Below are 15,247 nucleotides of genomic sequence, written 5' to 3'. Positions count from 1 at the left end.
GGTGCCGCCGAGGCTGGGGATAAGGAGGTGTCAGGAGATGCGGATACAACAAGTTCCAGTTGTACTTTTGGTGCTGCCTCGGTGCAAATCCCTTTGGAGGTCCTCTACTTACGGGGTAAAAATAACTCTGCTCTCTGACCAGAGATTTGCGTGCTGTCCCCTCCCTGGCACTATGGTTCACTCTAAGAGGAGTTTAAAACTAGCACGCACTCGTTGCCTTCAGGCTGCTCCCCACATCCCCCTCCCCACGGGGGATGCAACGGGGCTGGGTAGTCCGAGCAGGAGAGCCGCGGCCGCGCTTCCCCCGTGGGCAGGAGCACCACGGCTCAGCCTGCGCGGCCGCGCCGCGTTCCGCGCAGCGACCCCGCGGCAGGTGCTGGCGGCGCCTTGCCCCGATGGGCGGCCGGGGAGAGGGGGCTGCAGCGCGGCTCCTTGCCCCGACGAGCGGCCGGGGAGAGGGGGCTGCAGCGCGGCTCCCTGCCCCGACGGGCGGTCGGGGAGAGCGGGCTGCAGCGCAGCGCCCTGCCCCGACGGGCGGTCGAGGAGAGCGGGCTGCAGCGCGGCTCCCTGCCCCGACAGGCGGCCGGGGAGGGGGGTGCTGCAGCGCAGCTCCTTGCCCCGACGAGCGGCCGGGGAGAGGAGGCTGCAGCGCGGCTCCGTGCCCCGACGGGCGGCCGGGGAGAGGAGGCTGCAGTGCGGCTCCCTGCCCCGACGGGCGGCCGGGGGCGACGGCCGCAGCGCCGGGGCAGCGCGCCGCGAAGGCGCTGCCGTGGGGCGCGCTCCCCGACGGGGGGCGGCCGGCAAGGGCCGCCCGCAGTGGGGGCGGGCTGACCGGGGCACCCTGCCCCCCTTCTCCACACACACACGCACACGCGCGCGCACACACACACACGCACACGCACGCCCCTCCGCCGCTCACTCGCTCCCGCCCTCGCTCCGCCAGTGCGCGGCGGCCGCGGCCGGGGCCAGAGCCGGCGCGGCGGGAGGATGCGGCGACTGCGCCCCTGGGCGCTGGTGCTGGGCGGGCTGCTGTGCGCCGCCGCGGCGCCGCCGCGGAGCTACCCGCACAGCGCGGTGCTGGACGGGGCGGCCGCCTACCGCCTGCGCTGGGGCCGCCGCGGCAGCGCCCTCGCCTTCCGCCTGGAGGTGCGCACCCGCGGCTACGTGGGCTTCGGGCTGTCGGGCAGCGGCGGCATGGCCTCGGCCGACATCGTGGTGGGGGGCGTGGAGAGGGGCAAGCCCTACCTGCAGGTAAGGCCCGGCTGCCCGGCCCCGCCGCGGCCGGCCGCCCTCCCCGCGGGGCCCCGCGTCGCGCCCCGCGCCCCCTTTGTGCTCCGCTGTCCCCCTTCTTCACCGCCCTGCTGCCACTCGCGACGCCCCCCGCTCTCCCCGCTGCTTCCTCGGCCGCYGCTCTGCACCTCTCTGCCGCTTGCTCCCCGCTCTCCGGTCCGTCCCATTGTTCTCCGCGCTTTTCCCCTCGGAGGAGCGACTCCCTTTCTGTCCGCTCCTTCCCTCTAAACTTCTGCGCTGCTTTCCTCGAAGGTGTCGGGTTTCCTTCCTCTTTATCCAGAAAATGCAACAGCCTTTTTCTCTCTCCTTGGGCACTCTTTCCCTGCTGGCCCTCTGAGCCTAGATGCGAAGAAGAAAGTGGAGAGCTGGGTGAGTCTCTTCCAGTGTGGTGGAGCTCCTTTCCCTCACAGTGCTGTAGTTTATTCATGCAATTAACGACTAACTGAGTTTTATCATTCCGGTTCTGTCTGATCTTCCTCTTTCTAATCCCACTGGCATGAGGRCATGATCCTGCTAACTCCCCAGACTGCTCACACCCTCGGCTGCTGTTGCACAGCGTGTGTACGACTCCCCTCGTTCGCGTTCCTCCTCGCCTCACCTGGAAGCGTTTTGACCCTGTCCTTAAAAAGGGCTTCAGGAGTAAGTGCTTGGCTGAACAGGTCGAAACTGCAAGGGGACGAAGGGGCACGTGCCTTCCTCCTCCCCTGAGTTAGGTGGGCACAAGCCTGGGGGAAGTCCTTCAGGGCCGCGGGACCAGGGGCAGCGTGTCCAGCTGGTCACCGAGAGGGCCAGCAGGCAGGCCCAGCACCCTCGAATGACAACTTGTCGCTCTTACTAGCTGAGCTAATAGCTTTTAGAGAGGCAGTTCAAGAGCTGAGTAATACCTAGTTGTTAGAGCACAGTTGAGTTATCTTCTTGTGCTAGAGCTAGTTGATCTTTGAAGCCACTCCTTAATTTTAAGTTATTTTTTCTTTTAAAGAATATGGACTGTTACTAACATTTCAGCACAAGAACACAAAATGCTTAATATTCTTCCTAGCATTTATTTATTGAGATTTCACAGAATTAAATCTTTTTTAGAAAAGGGGAGCTTTTAATATAAACATTTCTTTTTTTTTCCTATTAGTTTACTACATGCAGTGCGGGCAAATATTTGTCTTATTTAAGTTCAAACCAATGATTTTCAGAATGTTTGTTTGTTTTCTCCATATTTCAAAATGAAGATTATTTTTCAGAAAACCTCAGTCTAAATAAAACACTAATAATAAAAAACCCTATTCTAGTCATCTAGCAATGTAGCTCTTAGAGTCACAGAATGTAAGGCACCCTAGAGCCTTGCATTTCAGAAGATACATCTATTCACSTTTAAAAGAATCCCAAGCCTTGTGTTTGGCTGATTCATTAATTGGGTTTGAGTAAAACAAGCCTTTTAGAAAGGCATCCAAACCCAATATAAAGACATTCAGTGATGGAGAATACATCACTTCCCATCGTAATTTGTGGAAATGGGGAGTTTTTCCTATTTCTTCTTTCCAATGCTATTTTGTCCAGGCTCAGATCCTTACTATGTATTTTCCCTACTAGATTAAAAGTCTACTCTCCACACCCACCCTGTGGTTATTTAGGTACTGTAATCAAGTGACAGAATTCTCAGTTTTCTTTTGCATAAAATAAGTATATTGAGCCCTGTAAGTATCCCACTGCAGAGCATTTTCCCCAGCAGTCAAATCGCTTTTGTGGCTCTTGTCAGCACCCCTTAGGGGTTTTCATCATCCTTTAAAATGGATCAATACATACAGAATTCCATTCACCTTTCACAGATTTTATTCATTGTCATCACACAATAAATTACAACTGGGATGAAAAGAGAGTGGATCATAGCAAGTGCCTCCTATTACAGACACCTAACCTTTCTTTCCTGAAATTTGTATTTAACATATGAACATCTGCTATGCCAAGTGCTATAAGTTATTTTGTTGCATTGTCAAAGCAGATAATACCCTGCTAAAATAATACTGTTTGCTTCGTTTGCTGACAACATATCTTTTTCTCCATGTCTTTTTCTCTATCCCCATTTCTTCAGTTTTAGATAGCAAGGTTTCTTTCTAAACTGGGGTGAGGTCTTTTAAAAAAGTTACTCCATTAAGAGCAACAGTTTACAGCAGTGTTTTTAAAAGACCTTACCCTAGTCTAAAAAGAAATAGAAGGAAAGGCTGAAAACAAAGAGGATGGAGTAAACTCTTTGAAGAAACAAAATTTGTTTTGTTTCTCTAGGCCAATAGAGGTTGATATAAAAAGAAGTACTCATTTTAAAATCCCATTTCAATTATATCTAATTCTTTACTTGATTCGAGCCACAGATACGGTTAATATTTTAAAAGCACTCTTTTAAGTATATATGATCCTTACAACATTCTTATTTAATAAGAATTTTTCATAGATAGTGCACTTGAAAGTGTATGGTTTTATACTTAGCTATGCTCTATAAAATATGTACACCCTATAATGAAAGAACTTACTTTTCTTTTTGGTTTTAGAACTATGTTTTTATTCCGTGATCATCAGTTGGAAAATGTTCATCGTGGTGAAAACTCTTAAAAAGATCATTTTTTGGTTTCTTTGAAAGTTTTGAGATGCTTGTTAGTGGCCTGATTTTCAGAAGTTGTTCTGAAACACCTTTATTGCCTTTCAAGTGGGCATTAAAATTGCTAGTCTCTTGAGAATTTAGCCTCTTTTTTCCTCCCTTAAGTCCTCTGACCTCCTTTAAATAGAAGTAGGAAGTGTTCTGCCTAAGGAAGAGCTGTCTTCTGGGAGTAGACATGTAAATGTAGTTAGACTACTACCATCAATAAACATAAAAGCGTATACTCCTTAATCTGTGAAGGTGCTTTGAGGTAAAAGTAAATTTTCAGAGAAGAGAGAAAACATTTCCTCTGGCATTTATTCTTCATCCTCTCGCAGCAAGAGGATGCAGTTCTCACCATCATCAGGCAATGCTTTCCTTTAAAAAATGCAACAACTCAAAGTCCTGGACATCTGACAGTAGTATGTTGTACTTTCTCGTTCTTCGTGTGTTTCCTGATTTTAGTATAATGAAGTACTCTGTTTATTTTGTTTTGCTTTTCCACATTGAAGCCTTATTGAAGCTAAAAGGATGTCTAGCAAGGCTAAAATTATTTGAAAGACCGAATTTTAATTCCTTCTAAGTATCTCAAGCCGCATGGGAGAACAAAACAGAAAGAACTGCCTTGGAGTACCAGAATAACTTTTTAAAGAGCTTTCTGAATGATCAGAGAATGATACATTTATTATTCTAATGTTTCAGGAGTTCACTATTTTGAATGGAAACCTAGACATATTTTGGGAGGATGTAGAGTACATGCATAGCACAGATACACAGCATACTCTATTGCTCTGAGGGAGCCACCTCTATCACGCAGATGGAGAAAAAGAGGGAGATCAGTGAGCAAATTATTCTGGCATGTCACTGAGAGCCCTGTGGTGACACAGCTGCAGATTATGTGGTGTTTGGGTGAGGCTGTTTGAGAAAAAGAATATACCAGATGAGTCTGGTGTTGGAAAACTGGGAAGCTGCTTTTATCTCTGGCTGGGGGAGAGTGAAGAAGAAGAGTCCATACTTAGAAAAACATTACCATGCARTATTGCCATGGTCCCTTGCAGCATGCATTACTCTCTATAAACGTTCTTTGGACAGCTTTAGCTTTTGCATCTAGTTTTCTTCTTTTTCTACACATCCCTCTTTGGTGCTTATGAATTGACACAGCATGCATTTTCATGCTAGCCCCATGCTTTTTCCTTGGTCTCCACCCCTGTCTGGAATTGTGCATCCCCACCCACAGCACGTAGCTACTGAGAGCCCCATTTTGGGGAGACTAATCCTCCTTGATGAATGCCTATTTTGTGCAAGTTACACAAGAGAGTTGCATTGTTCTAATCTTCTGTTGAACTTCCACAGAAATAGTCCTTACTGGGGTGAATAGGGACTGTGTATCACTAAAAAGTGCTTTATTATTCATTACAGCCTTGCTTGTTAACTGTCACCCAAACTAAAGAATATCTGTTATCAAATGTATCCCATAGAGTTAGCTTAATTGCTCGTAGGGAAGTACTTGGAACAGATTTTAAAGGACAGAAAACAGTGAGCATTCTCTCTACTTAACGATATGCTGCTTTTAAGTGCACTCATGCCAACAGCAACAAAAGAAGTGTTTAGAAAACAACTTGAAAGGGACCAAAAGGGAGATGCAAAGTGCGGGCCACGCTGACATATCTCAGCTGGTGCTTTGTTGGAGGTATTTCATGCCTTTGGGCATTGTGGCAAAATTTCCAGATGACTAACGAGTCCCTCTTGGCTTCAGTGTGAGGCATAAAGAGACACTACCATGTACATCTCCACTGGCTGGATGCTTTGTATTTCTCTTTCAGAGGTACAATAGTTAGGACAAGGAAGCAACAACAGATGTACAAAAGATGAGAGTATTCTGTAGATCTTCTGTACTGCAGGCTTTGGGGGAGTTTGGTGTAAGTTTGTTTTTTTTTTTTTTTTTTTTTTTTTTTTTTTTTTGTTAAATTTTTTTTTTTTTTTTTTTTTTTTTTTTTTTTTTTTTTTTCTTGTACTTAGGATTTTAGAGACACCAAGAAAATTCAGTGTCCTTACAACGTTTCACACCTAGGAGAAGATGGGAATGTAACCACTTTGAGTGATGCAAGAGTTCAAAATAATGGGGGGATAATTTCACATTAAAAAGGATCTTAGAAATAGGAGGAGGATAAGAGGAGATTTTCTTAGGAATTTTGGGCACAAGCATCATTGATAATTGTGCTCCAAAATCTCTTAAGTGTTTTGAAAACTGTTGCTCATAATTGAAGTAATTAAAGTAATTAAAACAAGAAAATGGGTACTTTTAAATGTGGCTCCTGTATAAGGAATGTTCCTTGTGATAAGGTACAGTTGTGAGATTGGATTATGAAGTATCTCCTAGTTACAGGTTTTCTTTCCCTTAAAACACAATCGCTGCATGTTTTGTCTAGTCTGTTTTTGTTAGGATAGTCTTTAATCCAGCTCTCTAGCTTCTAATATAGCTAGAGGATAACCTTTTACATGAACATTTATTCTTGATACAAAGGCTCCAAGAAATCCTTGGGACTGCACTGCAAAGTCGTATTATCTACCCTAAAGAGTGATGTCATATTTCAACTTCTAACCCTAGTGCTTCTTGTGCCTTTGTATGATAAGCTGGAGAGCTCTCCACATTTCAGTGTTTTTCATTTGTATGTGTAGTAACTGGTATTTTTAAATCTGCCTGGAATGTCACAGAAACCAAGGAGTTTTGCTGTAGGTTCTGGGCGATCCTTGAAGCAGCCTCTGGCTGTACTTAACTAGGTATAAGAAATATGCTAAAATGTATGCAAATGGMTTACAGTTTGAATGAAGAAAAATGTAAGTAACTATGCTTCATATGTAAAAAGTACATAACCTTCTTTTGCAAAGAAAATATGTATACATGTTCACACACATTAACTATTTATGTAAATACAGAAGTGGAAAATGTGTAACTTTGTGGATTTGCATATATGTGCATTTAAAATACAGACACATCCACAGTTATTTGGTACAAATAAAATTTTTCTGTCCTTATTAAAGTTAATAGTCTACCTGAAATAAATAAGGCACATTTACTCTAATGTAATTCAGTCAGTTTAACTGGAATTGTACCAGGAGGAGATACAATTTCTTGGAACTATTCACATGAGTAAGATCTGGGCTTCTTAACAAGGAGTGAATCATTTCTTACTATTTTTGTGTTTAAGTAAAAAAAAAAAAAAAAAACAAACCCAGTACATTAATTTTGAACAAACTGTTCATAAGCAGCAGCTGAACTTACTGTTGTACAACTACTTTGGGAACTTCTTGGAATTGCTTAATTGCTGCTTAATTGCTGTCATAATACCTTTTTCTTTGGATATTTTTTCTTTTGGGGCCAATTCTACGATTGAGTCAGTCAACTGGAGTAATCTCAAGGTGTTTCTATACGATGAAGTGAGGCTTTGAGGCTTTCAGACTTGTACTTCTTGTTAGTTTTCTGTGGGTGCTCTGYTTTTTAATAAAATAAGAATATGGTAAGATCTTTACCTTAAACTCAAGCTGAAATTACGTGAGGTTGAAAACAGTTTGGTTTGCTTATTTGTGAACTCATGTTCTGTTTGATTCTTACCAAATAAAAGATGAAAACATCTTTTTTTGTGGTATTATCCAGTGTGTGCTGGAAGCACGGGCAGCAGGATTCCATCTAAATTAAATGTAACAATAAAAAGGAGATTTTTTTTTTTTTTTTTTTTTTGAGGGGGAAACTCAGAAAGGCATAGCTTGGTGGAGTTTTTAAACAAAAGTTTTGGTCTGTTCTTTTGAGTACCATAGCAGTTTATCTGTCCTGTTTATAAGAGGATAGATGCTCTGCTGCACCAAGTTTCATCTTGGTTATAGTTTCCCAAATCCTTTGCCAAACTTATCTTCAGCCCTGGTCTTTGACACTAGTTTGGGGTTACTCAGAGCTGCATGAGCTGGCTGTGGGCCATAGGCYAGGACTGGTTGCAACACAGCTTGTTTTTCCCTCCTTTTTCCYACTGCTGGCTTGTACCTTCGTGCTCTCGTAACGGTTCAGTCTGCTCTGGACGAGAGTGATCCCCAGGTTAGCGCCAGGCAGGATTTGTAAATCTTGGAGGCAGATCTTTGCTCACAAGTCAAGCCTGCCAGGCAGTTGCTGCATGGGGCCTCAGTKTGAGGGTTATTTTATGCTCCTCGAGGTTGAAAGGTGCTGCATATAATTTAGCGTGGGAAACGGATATCATAAACAAAACGGTCTTGTACATTGTTAAGGTTCAGGGAGGGAGCTCCATAGACACCTGTTTGAGTATGTGATGACAGCTGGTAACATTTTTTTTGGTCAGGATTCCTTGTGCAGCTGTGCTTATGTTCTTGAATGGTAAAATAGCCTATTTGCGTCTTTCTTTACCTCCATAAGAAATTTTTCTCCCTGATGGTTTGTATAGCAGCAATCAGAAACTGTATATGCTGCAAAACACTTTTTAAGAGAGATGAAGAGAGAGGTTAATAGGATTTAAAATACAATGTAACATCATCAGCTTCACTTGTGATGAAGATCATAAAATGACTTGTATAATCAGAAAGATTTTTCACTTTCCATGTGTTTTTTCAACTTCTAGCTAGCATAAAGAACAAGATACCTAATTATTTGACTGATGGCACTACTTAGCCTGGAGCATAAAATACCAGCTTATGCAGTATAATCAAAGAGAGTGCAGAAACTTTAAATATGTTATGTTTCAAATGTAAACAGTTTACATAGTCAAATGATCAAATAAAAATAAAAATTGTTGCTATTATGTAGCAGGACAACTAGCACTTCCTAAACATTGTAAATTTTAAACATCTATTATTTAAATAACCAAAATAAGATGTTTGTGCTAGAAAAATATAGTCCATTTCACCCTTATCTTCTGTTTCTGCTTACACTTCTGTAAAGTTAATGTARAACTTCGGCAATTTTGTTTTAAGTATAATATATGCTTTTGTGTGTACAAGAAGCTGAAAAATCTGGTTTCAAGTGCTGAATCAGTAAATTAATCTATATTTTTCTYGTTTGTACAGACTGTTTCAGAAATTCGGTGTTAAGGGTTTGATGATTATCACAGATCTGTACTGGAGCTCCATGAAATTCTAAACAACTTGGATCATTATAATCTTCCTTCCAGAAGATACAGGTTTTCTAAGTAACGATATGAGGTGGCAAAACGAAATCTGTTTGAAAGCAGCCACAGTATTGGAGCTTTTTCCTATCCAGTAAGAAAAAGGAACTATTCTAATAGGAGGCACATTTAAGCCCAGCCATGATAGATATTGAAGCACTGTAATTCTGTTGATGCAAATGTCACGCTATAGTCTCAACAGGATTAAATCCATGCAACTTGTAAATCTAGATGAGTGCCGTGTTATGGGAGTAGATTCCAGGGAGAATTTGGAACCATATTTAGATATCCTAACTTCAACTGAAGTTCATGTACTGAACGTTCCCTGTCTGGCTCCTGGTGCATTCATCCTCTCTGCCATTCTTTGGCCTCCTAAGCTACTTTTCAAAGGCCTTTAGAGGTACCCAGCTTTCTCTTTGATTAGGCACAAAGATTTAAGTGGAGTGTAGGTAGCCCAAATATGGCGTTTTGACTGGATTTGTGCTATAGAAAAAGGATTTTAATCTCTTCATACTTTTCTACTCTGAAAAGAATCATCTCTAGATCTATTTTTAATATTTGTGACACCACCTTCCCAAACTGCAAGGGCCTTAATTAAATATAAGAAAATAAGATAAAGGATTTGTGTCCTAATGCCTGAGTAGATTTGCTTAATAAATAATAGGCTTTACACAGGCCTTGATTATTAAGCATGATACTAGCTGTTTGGAATGCCCAAAATTTTCTTGGCAAAGAGAAATGCCTTTTTCTTTACCAAGATACTGCTGAAAGGATGTGGTGCTGCAACTTGTCAGCGTGTCTTCGTTCTTGAGGACCTCCTTTTGTTCATTAGCCTTTGTACACATATACCATATGTTAAAGGCTCTTAAGCTGTGATGACTAAATTGAGCAAAGTCTGTGCAGTTTGACTTAAAAACCACTGTATGAAACAAAAAGAGATCAGTATATTTCCTTGACAATACGGCCTTATTTTGTTTTCAAACAAACTATTTTCATGTCAGAAGTTGAACAATCAAATGCTGGTCAGAAATTTTCTTGTCATTTGATTTGATTTTTGTGATGAATATCTGGATAACTTTCAGCAGCAGTCATAAAAATAGTAATAGAGGCAGTTAATAACTCTGAAGTAGCTCCTGTCAAACTTACTCACGCTTGCTTCTTGCAGTGGAATGCCATTGCGCTCGGAGGAGTTCCACTGCACTCAGTGGAGCTGGGATTTAGGGAATATCCTCCATACCCTGGGATGTGTCAAGGTGGAACATATCAGGTAGTAACTGTAAGCAGAGACTGTGAATTCATTACTTCACAGAAATTTTCACATGGGACGGATTAATGTTAGTTGGTCAGATTAACATCTACCCACAAAATACGTTGAGGTGAGTCACCAGAAGTAGGTGCCGCTCAAAGCTGGCAATGCTGTTCGGCGAGATGAGCTCCCCAGGCCCTCCCCAGCTGAGCCTTTCTCTCCTGGGGGCTTCCCACAGCTCCAGGCCCTGGGATGGGCCATGGCCGTAGCACCTTTGGAGCAGCAGTCTCTCATCAGTGCAAAATGAGCCCCTCATGGTAGATCAGATCTGTGACCTTTCCTTGACTGTCATCCGTACAAATGAAACAGTTATGCTGACACTGATGTTATTGAGGCACATCTGAGCTGATACCTTAACTACACAACTTCTTGAGTTATTTTTGCATTCTCCCTGCAGGCTCCTAGAAGTCAGAGCTATAGCACAAGCAAWTTTTTGATACAGTTATATCCTCCAGAGTTGTTAAGAAATGACATAGTTCTACTAGAAAAATATTTGCAGTGTAGACCAACTCATAGGCACCTATCTTTGCTTCACATTTCTGAAGTGTTCTTCACAGCCATTTCAGGCAAAGACTTTCAATCTATTTCAATGTGGATTTATTCTAGAAAAGCTGTTCTTAAGTTTCTATTCCTGAATAATTTAATTCAATGTATGRGTGCTTATTCTAATACAAAGGGTGCCTTTATCCAATTTAATGTAAGATTTCAGCAAAGCTATCACACGTAAATAAAAGTTGATTGTTCTCAAAGCTACATTTCTAGTCCAGGCAAGCCCTTACTATTTTTTAGATGAAAGCAGAGATTCTGGAGAGAAATATCTTCAAAGTAGAGATAGMGCTACATATAGATATTCACTGTCTGTTTCCAAGCTCTGATGTAGGAGTAACAGGGGTTTCCAACAATTTGATCCCATAAAATATCCATCTTCAAGAAACAGCCAGGAACAAGTCTATTATTTCCACCTGGAAAAGCAAACCCCAAATTCTTTCTCTAAACAAACATAGCCCATCCGTTTTCTTTCTTTCAACAGATAACTGCAGATCTGAGACCCCTCTTTTTCTCTCTGTTGATGATTATGTTTCCACATGTGTATTCTTTCACATATGTATTCATTCACCCATAGTCAAGAAGAGTGGTGAGAGGAAAAGAATGATTCTTTTCAGTACCTTTAAAAAAGATTTTGAAGTTTAGGTTTGTTCTAGGACAGAGAAAATCCAAAGCCTGCCCACAGTTTGTTTTCATTCGGTTAAAAATGGCCAGCTTTTTCCTGTTTTCTTCCTGGGAATTGCATCCTGACTGAGGCATGGTTTTATAAAGATGTTCATCTAAGGTAATATACCCATAATGAAATGTTTAGGCATGCAGTTATTCATACGTATATAAAAGGCTGATCAGCTTGTGGACGCTGACTGGTGTGCACATGGTCTCTTGGCGCACACAAAAGTCTCAGGGGTGGGGTTAAGTTTAAGACTAGGATTAAAGCTCCTAAGCGATCCTTTAGTGAATTAGAAAGGTATCGGCTAATTTAACAGCATCAAAATGCTTGGACGTAAGATTTTAAAAATTTACAGCCATGTCTCCACTTTAGCAAAGGGACATGAAAGCTGCAGATCTCTGTAAAAGTAAATGAAAGTCTGATATCTTCAAAAGCAAATGCCTTCAAGAAAGAGCAGGCGTTGCATTATTTTGCTGAGAAAGCTACGTGATTAATGGTGTCTGCCTGTAAGCTGTTTGCCATCAGAAAGAGTTCTACTAGTTGAAAAGAAAAAAAAAATATCTCTCAACAAAATTGTTTGACACGGAGAGGAAGGTCATGTATTCTGGGAAAAGGAGATGTTTCTCTAGCCGAGGGCCAGACGCTCTCCTCTAGGGATCAGTGCGCARCACATTCCCCCAGCCGCCGTCCGCTGTCCCAAAGCAGGCAGAAAGAGCTTAAAACTTRAAAACGGGTGGCCAAAGCCTTGCGTTCGGTGTCCGGCGGGGAGCGGGGCGCAGCCGGGCCGCAGCTGCCCACGGCGCTGAGGAATTCAGGGGTGAGGAGGTTAATGACGGCGCGGTACCGAAGCAGCTTCGGCTTTATGCGATACCCCTGCTAAACTGCAGACTGGGGTCATCTGCCTTTCACTGAAGAAAAGAAAAAAGATTAAAAAAAAAAGAGAGAGAGAGAGAGAGAGAGAAAGAAAAAAAAAGCTCAAATCAGCAAATAAACACCAAAACACTTCAGGGGCTTTTTGTATGAACAGGACATTTTTTATACCTGTTAACTGCAGTATTTCTGGTTCCTGTAGTTTTTAATTGAAGTGTTAGGGTTTTTTTGTGAGAAAAAAAGGGAAAGCAGTTGGGAAAGATGTAATGACAATACTATTGATGTGAATCTTTTAAGTAAAATTCAGGAATTTCCCCTGAAATTCCAGACATCTCAGTTGCAATAAATTAGGCTTGTTGATTCTTGAGTATCAGAATCCCTTTATTTTTGTAGTTTTGTACAAGCAGGGTATTTTTCGTAGTCATCCAAGACTAAAGTAGTTTATCAAGGTGACTTGCTTGCTGAACATTTTTAGACCAAAAGCTGTTAAGTGTCATTCTCAAGTTATTACCTGATACAAAACTGTAATGCTTCAATATTTTACATAAGGATCTGTCTTAAGGGGTTCAGTATTTGACATAAAGTTGTATTTTTAAATAATATATTAGATATTAATAATGGTTCCCCTTTTATTTTCAACAGGATTATTTTACAGATGAAAACAGAGTACTCAAAAAGGACCCTCAGCAGGATTACCACCTGGAATACGCCATGGAAAATAGCACACATACAATATTGGCTTTTAGCAGAGAACTGCACACTTGTGATACAAACGATAAGAGTATAACGGTAAGATGCACTGCTTATATGTAGAGAGATCAAGTAATGAAGATAGGGYAAGAGCATGTGGGAATATGAAGCAGGGTGTTAAAATCTTCTCTCTTGTTAGTTAAAAGGAAAGAATTACATAAATTCAGCTAGAAAATGTGTTTGTCCAGCTCCCAATACACTTTGCAAAACCTCAGTTTTTCAGCTTAAATTTACCAAGAAAAATACTTTTATGTATATTGTTAGGTATGAATTGTTATATTTTAGTTTCAGCTAGCTTTATTCCTCTAATATAGTGCATAACATTCTCTGATTTCTAAGGCACATAAGGATTTCTGATTTCTAAGGGTTGAAACAGGGTACCCATCAAGTCCTATGTGCCACAGTTACAGGTAATCATTCAAGAGATGCCAACTTCAGAAACACTGGTCAAGTCTTAGACTAGTTTATAATTAATCTCAAAGCTAGGCTTCTAAAAAAGTTTGGAGAGTATGGTATTAAATTGTATTCTGTGGCTTTATTTCTGTATTAAAAATTAAAATGAGAAAGAGTAATGATAAATCTTTACTTTTCATAGTAAATTATTTTGTTGTCCTAGTGGCAGCTGTACTCTTTCTAAGCACTATTTTAAATTATATGAAGTTGATGACTTTTGTATTGGACCTAATAGATTTGCAACAATTTCTATGCTTTGGATTTTTTTACTTCTCATTTTAGAAGCATTACTATAATAGTTTAATGCTATTTTAATTGTCTGTATTTTCATAATTTGTGCAAAAATAACAACATAAGGAGCTGAAAGATACAGGAAGAAAATCTGCAGCTGTATAAACTGCCAGAACCCCAGGCAGTCGATGGATGTATGATTTTTGCACCTGCTCCAAATTGCTTCAGTATAACTTAACATTCTGGGACCTTTGCTATTTATTAGAATATTTTGTCTCAAGGGCGGTTGTTGCATTCTGAGAATAGGTTACAGAGAATTAATCTGCACTGTAGCTGTAGATGATTTTTTAAGATGCAAATCTGTTCTTGTAATTTAATGTCTATCTTCCCTACCATGTAGGGGATAACAATTCACAGAAGATATTCAGATCTTTACACTTGAGCCTGGAAATTATTTTGGATGGATAGTTTGCAGCTGCTGGCCAGAGGAGTCACACCTCTAGAAAAATTCATTTTCTGTGTTTAGCTGGTTATCTTTTTATGAATCTTCTCTGCTATTTGCAGATGTGGTTTAAGTTTGCTACATTAATGGTAAGAACCTCTCGGAGAGYGATTCAGCTTCTGCAGATCTACATTGAAACCTATGAGTATAAAATATAATCAAGAGGAATGAAAGCAGAAACATGAGGCTTAATTTTAGGGACAAAATTGTGTCAGTAGATGTTTTCTCGTCTGGTATAAATTGTCATTGTTTAAATGCAGTGACACCTCAGTCTTATTTATCTCAGCAATTATCTGAGCCATACTGTGAGGAAGATATTCTTCCTATTCCTTTTGATTTTCCTTTATTTATTTTATTTTATTTTTTTGAAGGAGAGCACAGTACGGGTAATATGGGCCTATCACCATGAAGATATGGGAGAAGCAGGTCAAAATTATCATGGGTCTAACCGTGGTTCAAAGAGTCTACGTTTGCTGAATCCCGAGAAAGCGGAAGTTTCCTCTGCCTCTCTGCCATACTTTGACCTGATGAACAAAGACGTAAGTTACTTTGGGTTTTGGGTTTATGTGGAGATAGGGATGAGTTGGCAACCAGACTTCTTGGCTTAAGCAACGGGGCAATGCAACAGGGCAATGCAACTTTTATGACAATAATTTCTTTCTCTTTTTATTAAGACAGGTGCCTATACCAGAAAAAGATACAACATATTGGTGCCAAATGTTTAAGATTCCTGTACGACATGAAAAGCATCATGTGATAAAGGTGAGCGGTTCAGACTGTGAAAAATCACATTCTTGTTTTTACATTTAGAGGAGTTCAGATGGTAACAAGTCCTCTTCAA

At 41.3% G+C, this 15,247-nt stretch overlaps 1 protein-coding gene across 1 annotated transcript in view; it reads left to right on the top strand.

The window, feature by feature from the left end:
- The first annotated feature begins 879 nt into the window (after positions 1 to 879).
- MOXD1 (monooxygenase DBH like 1) overlaps positions 880 to 15,247 on the top strand; it is a 50,168-nt gene continuing 35,800 nt past the window's right edge. Inside the window, exons 1-4 of the mRNA XM_085301850.1 lie at positions 880 to 1,251; positions 13,113 to 13,259; positions 14,778 to 14,945; positions 15,085 to 15,168. Of these exons, the coding sequence (XP_085157976.1) occupies positions 988 to 1,251; positions 13,113 to 13,259; positions 14,778 to 14,945; positions 15,085 to 15,168 (663 nt within the window). The 5' untranslated portion in view covers positions 880 to 987. The remainder of the gene's footprint in view (positions 1,252 to 13,112; positions 13,260 to 14,777; positions 14,946 to 15,084; positions 15,169 to 15,247) is intronic.

Source organism: Rhea americana, unplaced genomic scaffold, assembly GCF_003343005.1.
Source record: "Rhea americana isolate MKP2758 unplaced genomic scaffold, rheAme1 scaffold_180, whole genome shotgun sequence".
Lineage (NCBI taxonomy): Eukaryota > Metazoa > Chordata > Aves > Rheiformes > Rheidae > Rhea > Rhea americana.
This window is presented reverse-complemented; position numbering and strand designations above follow the sequence as displayed.